Source organism: Apostichopus japonicus, chromosome 17 (assembly GCF_037975245.1).
Source record: "Apostichopus japonicus isolate 1M-3 chromosome 17, ASM3797524v1, whole genome shotgun sequence".
Taxonomy (NCBI): Eukaryota; Metazoa; Echinodermata; class Holothuroidea; order Aspidochirotida; family Stichopodidae; genus Apostichopus; species Apostichopus japonicus.
In genome coordinates, this window is record NC_092577.1 from 36,814,605 (window position 1) to 36,832,391 (window position 17,787).

Genomic DNA, 17,787 nt, shown 5'->3' on the forward strand with positions numbered 1-17,787 from the left:
TGATCTGTAATAATTTATTATCGGCCTATATATCTGTCATACCACTTGCTACACATTCATCTCATTACTAAGTTACGTCTTGGCTTGCCTCAAAAGTTGTGATTCTGTGTACATTGTCACATTCAAATTGTACTAGGGGTAAGAAGACTAGGGTAGTAGACTAATAGCGTAACAATATATCTATATATCAAATATGGCTTTTCTTTCCGGGTTCAAGCCCTTTGAGCAGTCTGGGAAGCTTGCGGTAGACTGACGTGATTTCAATCACTCTTTTCACACCTGACAAAGGACCAGGGTGTCCGAAAACTTGTGTAGCATGTATAGTTGTATCTATTCTATATATTATGTTGGATATAAAGGAATTACATGTTGTCCATATCTTTTCTACTATATATACATATATAGGCTATATATATATATATATATATATATATATATATATATATATATATAAATATATATATATAAATATATATATATATATATAAATATATATATATATATAAATATATATATATATATATAAATATATATATATATATATATTTATAGGTTATATATATGTAGGCTATATATAAGATATATATATGTATAGGATAAATATAGGCTGTATATATAGGCTATATATATATAATCATATATATATATATATATATATATATAACAAGGAGTAGCAACATATGATGCTGAAGCACTCGAAGCATGTTGTAAATGTAGTGTAGGTACTTGTGTAAGATTGAGCTTAAATCGTTTTACTCATACTGGCACTGTTTGAAGGAGGGGGGGGGGGGTGGAGGCATGTCTGATCGAGCTCCTGCAGAGAGAGTTTGTACCGTTCACCTGATATATGGTCTTCATCTACCCATACTACACTTGCCACAAAGCTATAAAGCAAAAACTATACCGACACACACACACACACACACACACGCACACGTGTCTGTCCAGCTATATTTTCCTTGACTGGCCTTCGTGATCCGTTGGCTCAAAGTGTCGGAAACAGACCTTGGTGGCCCGGACATGAACCGACTGTTGCCACGTGACTGTAACTTCTTATTGTATAGGAACAATAGTACATTTGTTGAAAGAGGTTTGACGACTTCAGTATAGATCAAGCTCTTGATGAAAACAATGGCTTCCGAATTATAAACACGGTACACATGACAAGAATGAATTGCGAAAATCAACTAATTTAACTGAAATTCCCCATAATACCAATCCAATATTTTACAGGTTTCATTTCAATGCTTTATTTAACAAGTAATTTGCAGTGCATAAATGAACGTGATATTGAATAACTCGGTGCAACGAGTACGGCAAAGTAAAAGTTGGTTCTACTATAAATTTTAAAATTGAACTAATGAATACAGTTTTACGCATTTCACTAAAAGTTTTAAATTTGATTATTTTTTTTGGGAATATAACAAATTTCAAATAGCGAGTGGATAATAAAATCTGATAACTTTGTGTAACTAACTAAAAGTGATCCACGGCAGAAATGTGACGCCAGCTTTCCGAGAGAGCAATATAAAGGATTTACTTTCTGGAAGAAGTTACTGACACGGCCAAGCATGGTGGTACCTCCATGGGCCAAGAAACCATCCCACGGATTGTGGTGATAATTGTTACTACGGCTTAAAAATCGGGTGATATCTCTATATATCTGTCTTTGATAATGATCTTCCACTAGAACTGCGTTAAACACTTTCATACACTTTATTAATGAACGGTATCTCCAGAAACATGATGATGAGAATTGATGTGAAGTCAAAATAGTTCTTTTATTTAATTTTGAGCAGCTCTTTAAGGGTGCATTGAATCACGGACCCAGTGAGACTGCGGATATAAAGTAACGTTTCTTCTAAATGTTTTGTTTCTGTGTACGCCTCTATTGTGGTTTGGTAGTCAAACATATTGTTTCCGTGGAATAACTTGTTGATGTAATTTACTCCAGTGACAAAACTGAAACACCATTTCTCAGTTGCTCGTAGATGTTGTTCTGAAAGACTGCAAAAACGTCGATGGCTCTCGAATGAGTCCAAGCTTACACGACAAGATACGTCGAAAAACATCTCTGAATTGAGGATGCTTTAACCCATAAATGACTGGATTCACACAACAGTTTGCGACGAGGAAAACTGATACCCAAGGGATAGCAGGGTAACTGCCTATTTTGACACAGGTAATTACAAAAGGCATGCAGCAGATGACATAAGAACATACCACCAAACACATGTTCTTCGTCACTTGCACTTGTCTCTTAAAGGCAACTGATTGACCATTGACTTTGTTGTCCTGCTCAGTTTTCTGACTCGAGAAAAGCTCGCGATTTTTCGCTCGAAGAAAGCGATAGATTTTCACGTAGCAAGTAACGATTATTATCAAACATGGAACCCCTACGAGAACACTGCTGATAAATGAGTAAACCTCAGACAGAGGGTGAGTTGAGTCAGCTGAACATATCTTGTACCGCTGGGAGTACCCTATTCCTCCAAGGCCACACAAAGGAGGAACAGTAACCAGTAAGATCGGAATGACCCACGAGGAAGCCAGCATCAGAATAATATTTCTCTTCGAATATAGGTGATCGTAGTAACTGCGAGATTTAGTTATTAATATGAAACGGTTGAAGGAGATTAAGGCGATATTGACGATGCTGCTGCCAAGCCCAACCCAGACAACAACTGCAATAAAAGAGCAGAACTTCTCTGGTAGTGGCCAAGTATCGTTCAACAAAGCGACAACTTGGAACGGAAGCACGAGACATGTCGTCAAGTCCGAACACGCCAAATTAACGACAAATGCATTTGTCTTGGTTTGTAGCCTTTTGGAGAAGGATACAGCAACCATGACCAGGATATTACCGGGAATACCGATAGCCGCGACCAGCGCAGCGAATACTGCGAGGATCGTTCTCTGCAGTGGATCCTCAAAAACGAAACCAGGCGAATCTGTAGTTGACATGATAGTTACCTCCAGGTCCGTCATTTTCTTCGTTTCCAACAGATTTGACTAGTTCAGTCGATGATGAAAAGGCCTTTTAGAGAAAGATGTGGAACTGTTTCGCGAATCAATCACGGTGTTATTTCACAGTGCAACTATTATGGTGGTATACGGCATGAATTGCAATCGGTGTCTGTTATTTACTTCCTTCACTGTGCGGTTTATAGGTCCTAGGCAGCAAAGTGCTGCACAACACTTGATGGCACACCTATATGAACTCGTTTCGAAAATGTTTTGTATTTACATTTCAGGACAGACAAAAACCATGCTGGTAGTTACAGTAGGTGTCACATGAGAGTTCATACCGCACCCAATGTAAATATGAGCATCAATATAACCTTTTAGGCCTAATAGGGAACAACATCGGCCGCCTTGGCAGTGTTATGGTCGAGTACTTTTGTGCGAGTGCCAAGTACCTCCGACCTTGAGGTTCCGAGTGCAGCTTGCCATATTTGGAGTTCTATGGTGTGGGATCCAAGTACAAGTGTCGGAATACACCTGTTTTAGAATCCGAGTGCAATGACCTCGTTTACGATATAGTTTTAAACTATGGGAGACAATTTTAAACACGGGACGCTTCCGTGTACCAATCGTGTTACTCAAGTTGAAACGGCACATATCTATCTACTTCAGAGGTTACCTACAAATATGTGTTTGAAAGAAAGATAGCTTACCATCAAATTACAGTTATAATGTAAATTTGTAAAAATAAATGGTAACGAAACAATGATAAAAAAAAATAATTGCTGATCCTATTCTAGTCAATGTTGAGAGGATGTACTTAAGGTAACATTTGATCATGTCGGCGTGTATATTATATCTTAATAAAATAATGCCGACAAGGATAGGTAATTTTATTTAGAGTTTATAGTTGTAGCTATCTAATTTTATTTTAAAGAGTAGTAATTCAATTTCGTCAAAGTGCGGAATAATTTCGGGCGTGAAGTACCCAGTTTATATGGAAAAATAGTAATGTATGCCACGCACCTCCCTCAACTATTGTCTCTTCAATATGGCCCCTTCGAGGAAGATGTGATTGATTTTAACTTTGATTAATTTCTATTAATGTCTCAATGTGCTTTTCTATAGATCAGGGACATCCCCATGTTATTACTTGATATTCGGCAAATGTGGCAAGTCTTATGATGGGCTATGTGAGGACAGGAGGGAAGTGATCAATGGAAACAGGCAGGTGTGGCTATAAGAGGACGTGGAGGAAACGATTACTGTAAACAGGCATGTGTGGCTATGAGAAGACATGGAGGAAATGATCAATGGAAACAGGTAGGTGTGGCTATGAGAGGACATGGAGGAAACGATCACTGTAAACAGAAAGGTGTGGCTATGTGAGGACAGGGGGGAAGTGATCAATGGAAACTGGCAGGTGAGGCTATGAGAGGACGTAGAGGAAACGATTAATGGAAACAGGCAGGTGAGGCTATGAGAGTACATAGAGGAAACGATCTATGGAAACAGGCAGGTGAGGCTATGAGAGTACATGGAGGAAATGATCAATGGAAACAGGCAGGTGAGGCTATGAGAGGACAGGGGAAATGATCAATCGAAACAGGCAGGTGTGGCTATGAGAGGACAGGGGGAAATGATCAATGGAAACAGGCAGGTGAGGCTATGAGAGTACATGGAGGAAACGATCAATGGAAACATGCAGGTGAGGCTATGAGAGGACAGGGGAAATGATCAATAGAAACAGGCAGGTGTGGCTATGAGAGGACGGAGGGAAATGATCAATGGAAACATGCAGGTAAGGCTATGAGAGGACATGGAGGAAACGATCACTGGAAACAGAAAGGTGTGGCTATATGAGAGGACAGAAAGTAAATGATCAATGGAAACAGAAAGGTTTGGCAATGGGAGGACATTAAGGAAATGATCAATGGAAACAGGCATGTGTGACTATGAGAGAAGAGGGAGGAAACGATCAATGGAAACAGGTGTGGCTATCAGAAATCAAACCTTGTCAGAATCAAACCTTGGTGGCCCGGACCGACTGTTGCCACGTTACTGAAACTTCTAAGTGTATAGGAACAATAGTACATTTGTTGAAAGAGGTTTGACGACTTCAGTATAGATCAAGCTCTTGATGAAAAAAAGCCTTCCGAATTATAAACACGGTACACACGACAAGAATGAATTGCGAAAATCAACTAATTTAACCGAAATTCCCCATAATACCAATTCAGTATTTTACAGATTTTATTTCAATGCTAAATTTAACAACTGATTTGCACTTCATTAATAAACGTGATATTAAATAACTCGGTGTAACGACTACGGCAAAGTAAAAGTTGAAACGTTGTTCTACTATAAATTTTAAAATTGAACTAATGAATAGAAGTTTGTGGATTTCAATAAAAGTTTTACATTTCATTATTATTTTCTTGGAATATAACAAATTGCAAATAGCGAGTGGATAATAAGCCGGGAAGCTGACACGCAATAACAGACCAGCGTTGCTAAATATATTTAATGATATAATTCCATCTGATAACTTTGTGTAACTAACTAGAAGTGATCCACGGCAGAAATGTGACGCTAACTTTCCGAGAGAGCATTATAAAGGATTTACTTTCTGGAAGAAGTTACTGATACGGCCAAGAAACCATCCCACGGATTGTGGAGATATTTGTTACAACGGCTTAAAAATCGGGTGATATCTCTATATATCTGTCTTTGATATCGATCTACCAGTAGAACTACGCGAAACACTTTCATACACTTTATTAATGAACGGTATCTCCCGAAACATGATGATGAGAAATGATGTGAAGTCAAAATAGTTCTTTTATTGAATTTTGAGCAGCTCTTTAAGGGTGCATTGAATCACGGTCCCAGTGAGACTGCGGAGATAAAGTAACGTTTCTTCTAAATGTTATGTTTCTGTGTACGCCTCTATTGTAGTTTGGTAGTCAAACATATTGTTTCCATGGAATAATTTGTTGATGTAATTTACTCCAGTGACAAAACTGAAACACTATTTCTTAGTTACTCGTAGATGTAGTTCTGAAAGACTGCAAAAACGTCGATGGCTCTCGAATGAGTCCAAGCTTGCACGACAAGATACGTCGAAAAACATCTCTGAATAAAGGATGCTTTAACCCATAAATGACTGGATTCACGCAACAGTTAGCGACGAGGAAAACTGATACCCACGGGATAGCAGGATAACTGCCTATTTTGACACAGGTAATTACAAAAGGCATGCAGCAGATGACATAAGAACATACCACCAAACACATGTTCTTCGTCACCTGCACTTGTCTCTTAAAGGCAACTGATTGACCATTGACTTTGTTGTCCTGCTCAGTTTTCTGACTCGAGAAAAGCTCGCGATTTTTCGCTCGAAGAAAGCGATAGATTTTCACGTAACAAGTAACGATTATTATCAAACATGGAATCCCTACGAGAACACTGCTGATAAATGAGTAAACTTCAGACAGAGGGTGAGTTGAGTCCGCTGAACATATCTTGTACCGCTGGGAGTATCCTATTCCTCCAAGGCCACACAAAGGAGGAACAGTAACCAGTAAGATCGGAATGACCCACGAGGAAGCCAGCATAAGAATAATATTTCTCTTCGAATATAGGTGATCGTAGTAACCGCGAGGTTTAGTTATTAATATGAAACGGTTAAAGGAGATTAAGGCGAGATTGACGATGCTGCTGCCAAGCCCGACCCAAACAACAACTGCAATAAAAGAGCAGAACTTCTCTGATAGTGGCCAAGTATCGTTCAACAAAGCAACAACTTGGAACGGAAGCACGAGACATGTCGTCAGGTCCGAACACGCCAAATTAACGACAAATGCATTTGTCTTGGTTTGTAGCCTTTTGGAGAAGGATACAGCAACCATGACCAGAATATTACCGGGGATACCGATCGCCGCGACCAGTGCAGCGAATACTGCGAGGATCGTTCTCTGCAGTGGATCCTCAAAAACGAAACCAGGTGAATCTGTTGTTGACATGATAGTTACCTCCAGGTTCGTCATTTTCTTCGTTCCCAACAGATTTGAATAGTTCAGTCGATGATGAAAAGCATCTTTTAGAGAAAGATGTGGAAATGTTTCACGAAACAATCAGGTGTTATTTCACAGTGCAACATTATGGTGATAAAGGAGTGTTAGCTTAGTGGTTAACGCTGGTGCCTTTCAATCATAAGGTCCCGAGTTTGAGTCACTCCAAGATTAATGTATGTCGTCCAGTTACAGAGTTGTTGACAATTGACAATCCATAATCATGTACGTTAAATATGAATCTAAAAGACTGATTTCGATCAGCTTGTGGCTTTGATAAGCCAATGATGGCTTCTATGCGAGTTCCTGCTTGCTGGAGGATCTAAAATACATACATACAGTATGCGGCTTGCATTGCAATCGGTGTCTGTTATATACTTCCTTCTCTGTGCGATGTATGTCCTAGGCAGCAAAGTGCTGCACAACACTTGATGGAACACCTATATAAACTCGTTTCGGAAATGGTTTGTATTTACATTTCAGGACAGACATAAACCATCGTGGTAGTTACAGTGGTGTCACATGCGAGTTCATACAGCACTCAATGTAAAAAATGAGCATAAATCAGTCTTATAATCTTTTAGTAGGGAACAACACCGGCCGTCTTGGCAGTGTTATCGTCGAGTACTATATGCGAGTGCCAAGTACATCCGACATTGAGGTTCCGAGGGCAGCTTGCCATATTTGGAGTTCTATGGTTTGGGATCCAAGTACAAGTGTCGTAATACACCTGTTTAGAATCCGAGTGTACTGACCTAGTTTACGATATAGTTTTGATACAGCAGGATTGACTCTTTGAGAGACAATTTGAAACTCGGAGACGCTTCCATGCACCAATCATGTTAGTGTTACTCACGTTGAATCGACACACGGACCTTTGATCTCCCTCAACTATTGTCTCTTTAATATGGCCCTTCGATGAAGATGTGATTGATTTTAATATTGATTGATTTCTATCAATGCCTCAATGTGCTTTTCTGTCGATTGGGGACATCTCTATGTCATTACTTTATCTACGACAATTGTGGCCAGTCTCGTGATGGGCTATGTGAGGACAGGGAGGAATTGATCAATGGAATCAAAGGCAGGTTTGGCTATGAGAGGACAGGGAGGAAACGACTACTGTAAATAGGCAGGTGTGGCTTTGAATGATCACTGTAAAAAGGAAGATGTGGCTATGAGAGGACAGGGAGGAAATGATAAATAGAAACAGGCAGGTGTGGCTATGAAACGATCACTAGAAACAGGCATGTGTGGCTATGAGAGGACAGGGAGGAAATGATCAATGGAAACAGGCAGGTGTGGCTATGAGAGGACAGGGAGGAAACGATCACAGGAAACAGGCAGGTGTGGCTATGAGAGGACAGGGAGGAAATGATCAATAGAAACAGGCAGGTGTGGCTATGAAATGATCACTGGAAACAGGCAGGTGTGGCTATGAGAGGACAGGGAGGAAACGATCACTGGAAACAGGCAGGTGTGGCTATGAGAGGACAGTGAGGAAACGATCACAGGAAACAGGCAGGTGTGGCTATGAGAGGACAGGGAGGAAATGATCAATGGAAACAGGCATGTGTGGCTATGAAATGATCACTGGAAACAGGCAGATGTGGCTATGAGAGGACAGGGAGGAAACGATCACAGGAAACAGGCAGGTGTGGCTATGAGAGGACAGGGGGAAATGATCAATGGAAACAGGCAGGTGAGGCTATGAGAGTACATGGAGGAAACGATCAATGGAAACATGCAGGTGAGGCTATGAGAGGACAGGGGAAATGATCAATAGAAACAGGCAGGTGTGGCTATGAGAGGACGGAGGGAAATGATCAATGGAAACATGCAGGTAAGGCTATGAGAGGACATGGAGGAAACGATCACTGGAAACAGAAAGGTGTGGCTATATGAGAGGACAGAAAGTAAATGATCAATGGAAACAGAAAGGTTTGGCAATGGGAGGACATTAAGGAAATGATCAATGGAAACAGGCATGTGTGACTATGAGAGAAGAGGGAGGAAACGATCAATGGAAACAGGTGTGGCTATCAGAAATCAAACCTTGTCAGAATCAAACCTTGGTGGCCCGGACCGACTGTTGCCACGTTACTGAAACTTCTAAGTGTATAGGAACAATAGTACATTTGTTGAAAGAGGTTTGACGACTTCAGTATAGATCAAGCTCTTGATGAAAAAAAGCCTTCCGAATTATAAACACGGTACACACGACAAGAATGAATTGCGAAAATCAACTAATTTAACCGAAATTCCCCATAATACCAATTCAGTATTTTACAGATTTTATTTCAATGCTAAATTTAACAACTGATTTGCACTTCATTAATAAACGTGATATTAAATAACTCGGTGTAACGACTACGGCAAAGTAAAAGTTGAAACGTTGTTCTACTATAAATTTTAAAATTGAACTAATGAATAGAAGTTTGTGGATTTCAATAAAAGTTTTACATTTCATTATTATTTTCTTGGAATATAACAAATTGCAAATAGCGAGTGGATAATAAGCCGGGAAGCTGACACGCAATAACAGACCAGCGTTGCTAAATATATTTAATGATATAATTCCATCTGATAACTTTGTGTAACTAACTAGAAGTGATCCACGGCAGAAATGTGACGCTAACTTTCCGAGAGAGCATTATAAAGGATTTACTTTCTGGAAGAAGTTACTGATACGGCCAAGAAACCATCCCACGGATTGTGGAGATATTTGTTACAACGGCTTAAAAATCGGGTGATATCTCTATATATCTGTCTTTGATATCGATCTACCAGTAGAACTACGCGAAACACTTTCATACACTTTATTAATGAACGGTATCTCCCGAAACATGATGATGAGAAATGATGTGAAGTCAAAATAGTTCTTTTATTGAATTTTGAGCAGCTCTTTAAGGGTGCATTGAATCACGGTCCCAGTGAGACTGCGGAGATAAAGTAACGTTTCTTCTAAATGTTATGTTTCTGTGTACGCCTCTATTGTAGTTTGGTAGTCAAACATATTGTTTCCATGGAATAATTTGTTGATGTAATTTACTCCAGTGACAAAACTGAAACACTATTTCTTAGTTACTCGTAGATGTAGTTCTGAAAGACTGCAAAAACGTCGATGGCTCTCGAATGAGTCCAAGCTTGCACGACAAGATACGTCGAAAAACATCTCTGAATAAAGGATGCTTTAACCCATAAATGACTGGATTCACGCAACAGTTAGCGACGAGGAAAACTGATACCCACGGGATAGCAGGATAACTGCCTATTTTGACACAGGTAATTACAAAAGGCATGCAGCAGATGACATAAGAACATACCACCAAACACATGTTCTTCGTCACCTGCACTTGTCTCTTAAAGGCAACTGATTGACCATTGACTTTGTTGTCCTGCTCAGTTTTCTGACTCGAGAAAAGCTCGCGATTTTTCGCTCGAAGAAAGCGATAGATTTTCACGTAACAAGTAACGATTATTATCAAACATGGAATCCCTACGAGAACACTGCTGATAAATGAGTAAACTTCAGACAGAGGGTGAGTTGAGTCCGCTGAACATATCTTGTACCGCTGGGAGTATCCTATTCCTCCAAGGCCACACAAAGGAGGAACAGTAACCAGTAAGATCGGAATGACCCACGAGGAAGCCAGCATAAGAATAATATTTCTCTTCGAATATAGGTGATCGTAGTAACCGCGAGGTTTAGTTATTAATATGAAACGGTTAAAGGAGATTAAGGCGAGATTGACGATGCTGCTGCCAAGCCCGACCCAAACAACAACTGCAATAAAAGAGCAGAACTTCTCTGATAGTGGCCAAGTATCGTTCAACAAAGCAACAACTTGGAACGGAAGCACGAGACATGTCGTCAGGTCCGAACACGCCAAATTAACGACAAATGCATTTGTCTTGGTTTGTAGCCTTTTGGAGAAGGATACAGCAACCATGACCAGAATATTACCGGGGATACCGATCGCCGCGACCAGTGCAGCGAATACTGCGAGGATCGTTCTCTGCAGTGGATCCTCAAAAACGAAACCAGGTGAATCTGTTGTTGACATGATAGTTACCTCCAGGTTCGTCATTTTCTTCGTTCCCAACAGATTTGAATAGTTCAGTCGATGATGAAAAGCATCTTTTAGAGAAAGATGTGGAAATGTTTCACGAAACAATCAGGTGTTATTTCACAGTGCAACATTATGGTGATAAAGGAGTGTTAGCTTAGTGGTTAACGCTGGTGCCTTTCAATCATAAGGTCCCGAGTTTGAGTCACTCCAAGATTAATGTATGTCGTCCAGTTACAGAGTTGTTGACAATTGACAATCCATAATCATGTACGTTAAATATGAATCTAAAAGACTGATTTCGATCAGCTTGTGGCTTTGATAAGCCAATGATGGCTTCTATGCGAGTTCCTGCTTGCTGGAGGATCTAAAATACATACATACAGTATGCGGCTTGCATTGCAATCGGTGTCTGTTATATACTTCCTTCTCTGTGCGATGTATGTCCTAGGCAGCAAAGTGCTGCACAACACTTGATGGAACACCTATATAAACTCGTTTCGGAAATGGTTTGTATTTACATTTCAGGACAGACATAAACCATCGTGGTAGTTACAGTGGTGTCACATGCGAGTTCATACAGCACTCAATGTAAAAAATGAGCATAAATCAGTCTTATAATCTTTTAGTAGGGAACAACACCGGCCGTCTTGGCAGTGTTATCGTCGAGTACTATATGCGAGTGCCAAGTACATCCGACATTGAGGTTCCGAGGGCAGCTTGCCATATTTGGAGTTCTATGGTTTGGGATCCAAGTACAAGTGTCGTAATACACCTGTTTAGAATCCGAGTGTACTGACCTAGTTTACGATATAGTTTTGATACAGCAGGATTGACTCTTTGAGAGACAATTTGAAACTCGGAGACGCTTCCATGCACCAATCATGTTAGTGTTACTCACGTTGAATCGACACACGGACCTTTGATCTCCCTCAACTATTGTCTCTTTAATATGGCCCTTCGATGAAGATGTGATTGATTTTAATATTGATTGATTTCTATCAATGCCTCAATGTGCTTTTCTGTCGATTGGGGACATCTCTATGTCATTACTTTATCTACGACAATTGTGGCCAGTCTCGTGATGGGCTATGTGAGGACAGGGAGGAATTGATCAATGGAATCAAAGGCAGGTTTGGCTATGAGAGGACAGGGAGGAAACGACTACTGTAAATAGGCAGGTGTGGCTTTGAATGATCACTGTAAAAAGGAAGATGTGGCTATGAGAGGACAGGGAGGAAATGATAAATAGAAACAGGCAGGTGTGGCTATGAAACGATCACTAGAAACAGGCATGTGTGGCTATGAGAGGACAGGGAGGAAATGATCAATGGAAACAGGCAGGTGTGGCTATGAGAGGACAGGGAGGAAACGATCACAGGAAACAGGCAGGTGTGGCTATGAGAGGACAGGGAGGAAATGATCAATAGAAACAGGCAGGTGTGGCTATGAAATGATCACTGGAAACAGGCAGGTGTGGCTATGAGAGGACAGGGAGGAAACGATCACTGGAAACAGGCAGGTGTGGCTATGAGAGGACAGTGAGGAAACGATCACAGGAAACAGGCAGGTGTGGCTATGAGAGGACAGGGAGGAAATGATCAATGGAAACAGGCATGTGTGGCTATGAAATGATCACTGGAAACAGGCAGATGTGGCTATGAGAGGACAGGGAGGAAACGATCACAGGAAACAGGCAGGTGTGGCTATGAGATGATCACTGGAAACAGGCAGGTGTGGCTATGAGAGAACAGGGAGGAAACGATCACAGGAAACAGGCAGCTGCAGCTATGAGAGGACAGGGAGGAAACGATCACAGGAAACAGGCAGGTGTGGCTATGAGTATGAGAGGACAGGGAGGAAATGATCACTGGAAACAGGCATGTGAGGCTGTGAGAGGACAGGGAGGAAATGCCTTCAGTCATTCTTTGCATTGCATTGATGACAGAACTATATAGACACTTACGGCATGTCTCCGAACTTTCCGTATCATGAGCATGTTTGCTTTATCAGAAGAAAAGTTCTGAAATGAATGAGAATTATTACATTCAAGATGGGTAACCAATTCTCCGCTCCTCTGCTCAAAAATAACACAGTTTTGATTCGAACACTCCATTTTTCGTAACCGGAATACCCGTACAGATATCTTTCAACGTCTATATATGTGACGCATACTCAACGCAATATTCAATCTACATATCAAACAGATACACAGGGGCTGGTTTCCAAACGTTTCCAGTTGGAGAACACTACGGAGGCCGACATGTACTAAGAGTCTACTCGACTTGCACACACATATGTGATGATATTATATGGCACAGCGCCCTCACTTCAACCGGCATCGCAGTGTTTCCACTAAGAAGTATTATGAAGTCTTACATTGAAAATTTGAAAGCTAAAAAAATGACAAACACTTCTTTTCTCGAATTGCTATAGGTGTTTGTATTTGTTTTATCATTCCTATACTGGTTCAATTACGAGTACTCAACATGACCATTGATCATACCGTCAAACAAAAAATTTACCCCATTACACATTAATTTTATATTCCTAGATGATGTAATAATTTCCACATTAAAGTAACACAGCAGTTGGTGGTAAAGTCATTCTTCAAAACAGGATGAACATAGAACGAGCTTTGAAGCTGATTTTTGTTCCAATATGATTTCTTCCTGTTGTCTTTCCATTGACATAACTTTTGCTCTGGACCGATCTAAACTATCTAAAAATGAGACTGACCATTATGTCCTGTGTATTCCAGCTTGTCGCTATTATATAGCAGAAGAGTAAATCTATAAGGAACAATCAGTTATGCATGAGGGATACACACTTAGTACCTGTCGTTCGGCCGGTTATGATGCATGAGGGATACACATTTTGTACGGGTTGTTCGGCCGGCTGTGATGAATGAGGGATACCCACTTAGTACGGGTCGTTCGGCCGGATTTGATGCATGATACACACTTAGTATCAGAGGAACGATGCGATTGCCACGTTTGTCTAGTTGCATGTGATATGCTGCTATATAGATGGCACTGAAGTATGTTTCACATATATTCCATCATTGCGCCCTCAATTTAACATTTATTTTTTAGGTCGTGACTGCTTGCCCTTTGCAAGTGTAGCACGGGCTTTTATTAGTTTTCGTCACTTTATAGCACATGTTGAGCAGAGACATGAGTTTAATTTCAACTGGCATATACTACACACCGTATTGAATCCTTGGACTACAGGACACTTGCAAAATGTATCCAACATGATAGTTTCAATGTTGCTCAAGAAGAGATGGAAGTATAAATTTGAACGTTTGTGTCAGCACCCGTCACCAACGATTCCCAATATGATTTGGCTCACGTTCACTTGGACTGATTTTTAAACCATCTGTAGCGTCACACTTACCATCCAAGTATCAAGACTTTCGGCTCTTTACTTTAACTGTACATTGCTCTACTTGCTGTGTGCTGCCACCACTTTACCGACGGGATATATTTGCGACATGACGTCACAAACACAAATTGTGGGAAGTTAGACGCAATCACCCATTACCTCCTTCCTGCTTTATGTTTCCGCAAAATTGTAAAACTTATTTAAGCAGATGAATTTAACAGTTCTATAAAATAGTCAGTTTTAGTGCGACGGAAAGTCCCAAGAGTGAATGATCGACTTGACCTATTTTTGACCACGGTGGTTCATGACACATAGGTAAGATACTCTGGGGTGGGTAGGGTGGGTGGGGTGGAAGGATCGTTTATTGAGAGGATTGAAGCTAATCTAGGCAGGGGGTGGGTCTTATGTTGAGAGGATTGAAGCTAATCCGGGAAGGGGGTGGGTCTTATGTTGATGAGAGGATTGAAGCTCTGGCACAAACGACCATATTTTAAGAAAATGTGTGGACGTGTCACTATAAGTTTCATGAAGTGAACGGAAACTTCAATATGAAATAACGTTATGGAAAGAAAGGCGTAGGCTTCGGAAATGAGGGGCAGGGACAGAGCACAACTCTAACACATTTGTGAAGTGTATTATGTACCCTCACCTAATACAAATGGATTCTATGTCGACGATGGGTCATTCAGTCGAATAACATTGGATACTTTGGATCAGCAACACGAGTGACAGGCAATCAAATACCCACATTCATAGGTCATGAAAAGCTGTTATCCAGAACGTTATAAGACCTGAAGACTTTTAAATTGACTGTTAAAGTTGTTTGCTAATATCGCCTGTTGCGTATCGCAGGTAGAAATCTCATGGGTAAGACGCCACCAGCATTGCTACCTCGTATATGTTTTCTTAAAACAATCATTATGTACTAGATAAAGTTGATTTCTACGTCGAGGTCCTTAAGTATACTTCTTGTCAGGATGTTTTCTTAAAACAATCATTATGTACTAGATAAAGTTGATTTCTACGTCGAGGTCCTTAAGTATACTTCTTGTCAGGATGTTTTCGGAGATTTAACAGCTTGTTAAGTAATCATCGAAACCCATACGCCTTCATATTAGCTTAAAGCAATACATTGTACGTCCAAATGGTAGTACAATACTCGACTTATAACACAAACCACGGATCGCAATCTCTTAATTTAATTTAAAAAAGAACGGACACGGTATTATCATGCTATATAAACAGAATTTCAAAGTTCCCTGCATTAAAGGCAAAAATCGTGATTATTCATGGAGGAGGGGTGGGGGAGGGGTGGGGAAGGGGTGGGGGAGGGGAGGGGTGGGGGTGGGGGAGGAGGAGGAGGAGGGAGGAGGAGGAAGGAGGTATACCTATCAGTCCGTATGGGCGATTATATCATCATGCTTTGTGAAACGTATATTAATCGGTACACTGAGAGGTAAGTATCTAATAAAAATATCTAATAAAAATATCTTATAATGATAGTAATACTCAGATCCGCTGTTGCCACATCAAGTGGTTGGCTCTGTTACAATAGAGGTATCCACTTAGTGTGTGCTAAAAGCTTGCATCTGTGGGTTACCTTTGCCGCACGACCTATAGTGGTAAGTGGTTTTAATCATGTGTGAAACTATACTCAATGAAAATAACATCTGTAGTAGAATACCAAGGAAACTCACATAGTATGGTCTCAGTCATATGACTGAGACCATACTATGAGTTATTATAGCGGTATCATGATATATAGCTATACATAGCTGTATAGCTGTATACTATGAATAACAAACCTGACATGTTTACAGCTATACAGCTATAATAACTCATAGTATACAGCTATGCAGCTATACAGCTATGTAGCAATACAGCCATACGGCTATAATAGGCCATAGTATACAGCTATACAGCCATACGGCTATAATAATATCACATGGTGTCGATGCCGGCTATCTGTATCTTTTAGATGGTTTGGTCACAATGATACAATAAGGTCACACCAAACGCAGAGTGCAGCATTAATGCATACCGTGCAATGATGATTTTCTCCCAATCTTAAACCATCAAGACCCTCCTTGATATTGTGTTTGTGCTATGAAGTAGTTACTTACACATCCGTTGAGGAAGTCGAATGTTTTCAAAAGTTTACAAGGCTGTTGATGATTTGAATTTCTTAATTTACCACATCTTGGAGACGGTTTATGTTGTAGATATTGACATAATATGAGTCACGCTACAATTAGAATAACTGCTCTACAAACTGATGTCATCTAAAGGTCAGATCCGCCAATTATTCATGGACGAAGACAAGAGCCTTAATCAGGGAATCAAGATAGTTCTCTGTCTTTGTTTCTTGTTTCTAGTCTCTTTTTTCTCAATTCGTTTTTCTCATTTCTTGGAGAAGCCATCTTGGCTATGTCTCCCTTATGACCAAGTTTGATTTACTTCGTTATTTCCTCTAATTTTGGTTGCCAAGGAGAGAGGAGGTCGGAAGAAGGGCCCAAACCCCAGACTGATAAAAGAAATGGTCCGCCATTTCCCGTTCCCATAGTTTCATAATGCATTACCAAACATTCAAATTAAGCCGTTATTGACTGAATCGGCTTTTTACGATTGATGTAGAATGAAATACCAGCCTACATGTCTTAAGGCTGATCTCGTTTCAAATTCTTCTTCAGTTTGTTCAGAACCTCACTGAGGTGATAATATAAAACATAATAACATAATAACTGAAGCACAGATGTAGAGGAAGGTTTCGTATTATAAACCACCTGCCATTGAAATTTATATTTATTAACGGCGTCAACGAAAATAAAGTTCAAAATTCAGTCGGAGAAACAGACTTAAAGAGATTAAGTTCTAGTAGGTAAGCAATATAAAACATGTATTGAAGAGGGACAAATAAATCCCACTGTCTCAGCACATATATGTTGACCTTTAATGATATGATTCATTGAATGTAACCTATTTGACGGGCTATATCATATCCTTACTTCAGCTGGGCAGTGAATTGTCTCTGTCTACACCACAGGTATAATGTGACGTCATGATCTTCACATTAGCTTTACTTAAACTGATACAACAGTTTTGTTGATGATTTATTCCAGAAATGTCATCTCCTTGGAATGTTGGAAGTTTGCAATGCTTGTTTGGTTGTCAATATTCCCTTTAGTTTAAAATCTCATCAAGGTGCAACTTATTTGTGAAATATTCAATTTCCTGTGAAATATTCATTTCTAGACTGAGACAATTTCCACCATCCTTCACTCGGAACACAGTGA

General features: G+C 40.1%; 3 protein-coding genes across 3 annotated transcripts; all 3 read right to left on the reverse strand.

The window, feature by feature from the left end:
• Window positions 1-1,170: 1,170 nt before the first annotated feature.
• LOC139984660 (G-protein coupled receptor moody-like) lies at window positions 1,171-3,182 on the reverse strand. Its single transcript, XM_071998649.1, has one exon. It carries the CDS (start codon window positions 2,986-2,988, stop codon window positions 1,978-1,980), a length of 1,011 nt encoding a protein of 336 aa, XP_071854750.1. The 5' UTR covers window positions 2,989-3,182; the 3' UTR covers window positions 1,171-1,977.
• A 1,935-nt stretch (window positions 3,183-5,117) lies between these two features.
• LOC139984661 (G-protein coupled receptor moody-like) lies at window positions 5,118-7,648 on the reverse strand. Its single transcript, XM_071998650.1, has one exon. The coding sequence runs from the start codon at window positions 7,011-7,013 to the stop codon at window positions 6,003-6,005; it is 1,011 nt and encodes a 336-aa protein (XP_071854751.1). The 5' UTR covers window positions 7,014-7,648; the 3' UTR covers window positions 5,118-6,002.
• A 1,584-nt stretch (window positions 7,649-9,232) lies between these two features.
• LOC139985211 (G-protein coupled receptor moody-like) lies at window positions 9,233-11,763 on the reverse strand. Its single transcript, XM_071999476.1, has one exon. The coding sequence runs from the start codon at window positions 11,126-11,128 to the stop codon at window positions 10,118-10,120; it is 1,011 nt and encodes a 336-aa protein (XP_071855577.1). The 5' UTR covers window positions 11,129-11,763; the 3' UTR covers window positions 9,233-10,117.
• Between the last annotated feature and the right edge of the window lie 6,024 nt (window positions 11,764-17,787).

Bases quoted from the DNA above. Each gene is read 5' to 3' on its own strand.
- LOC139984660 (XM_071998649.1), bottom strand. From the start codon at position 2,988: ATGACGGACCTGGAGGTAACTATCATGTCAACTACAGATTCGCCTGGT.
- LOC139984661 (XM_071998650.1), bottom strand. From the start codon at position 7,013: ATGACGAACCTGGAGGTAACTATCATGTCAACAACAGATTCACCTGGT.
- LOC139985211 (XM_071999476.1), bottom strand. From the start codon at position 11,128: ATGACGAACCTGGAGGTAACTATCATGTCAACAACAGATTCACCTGGT.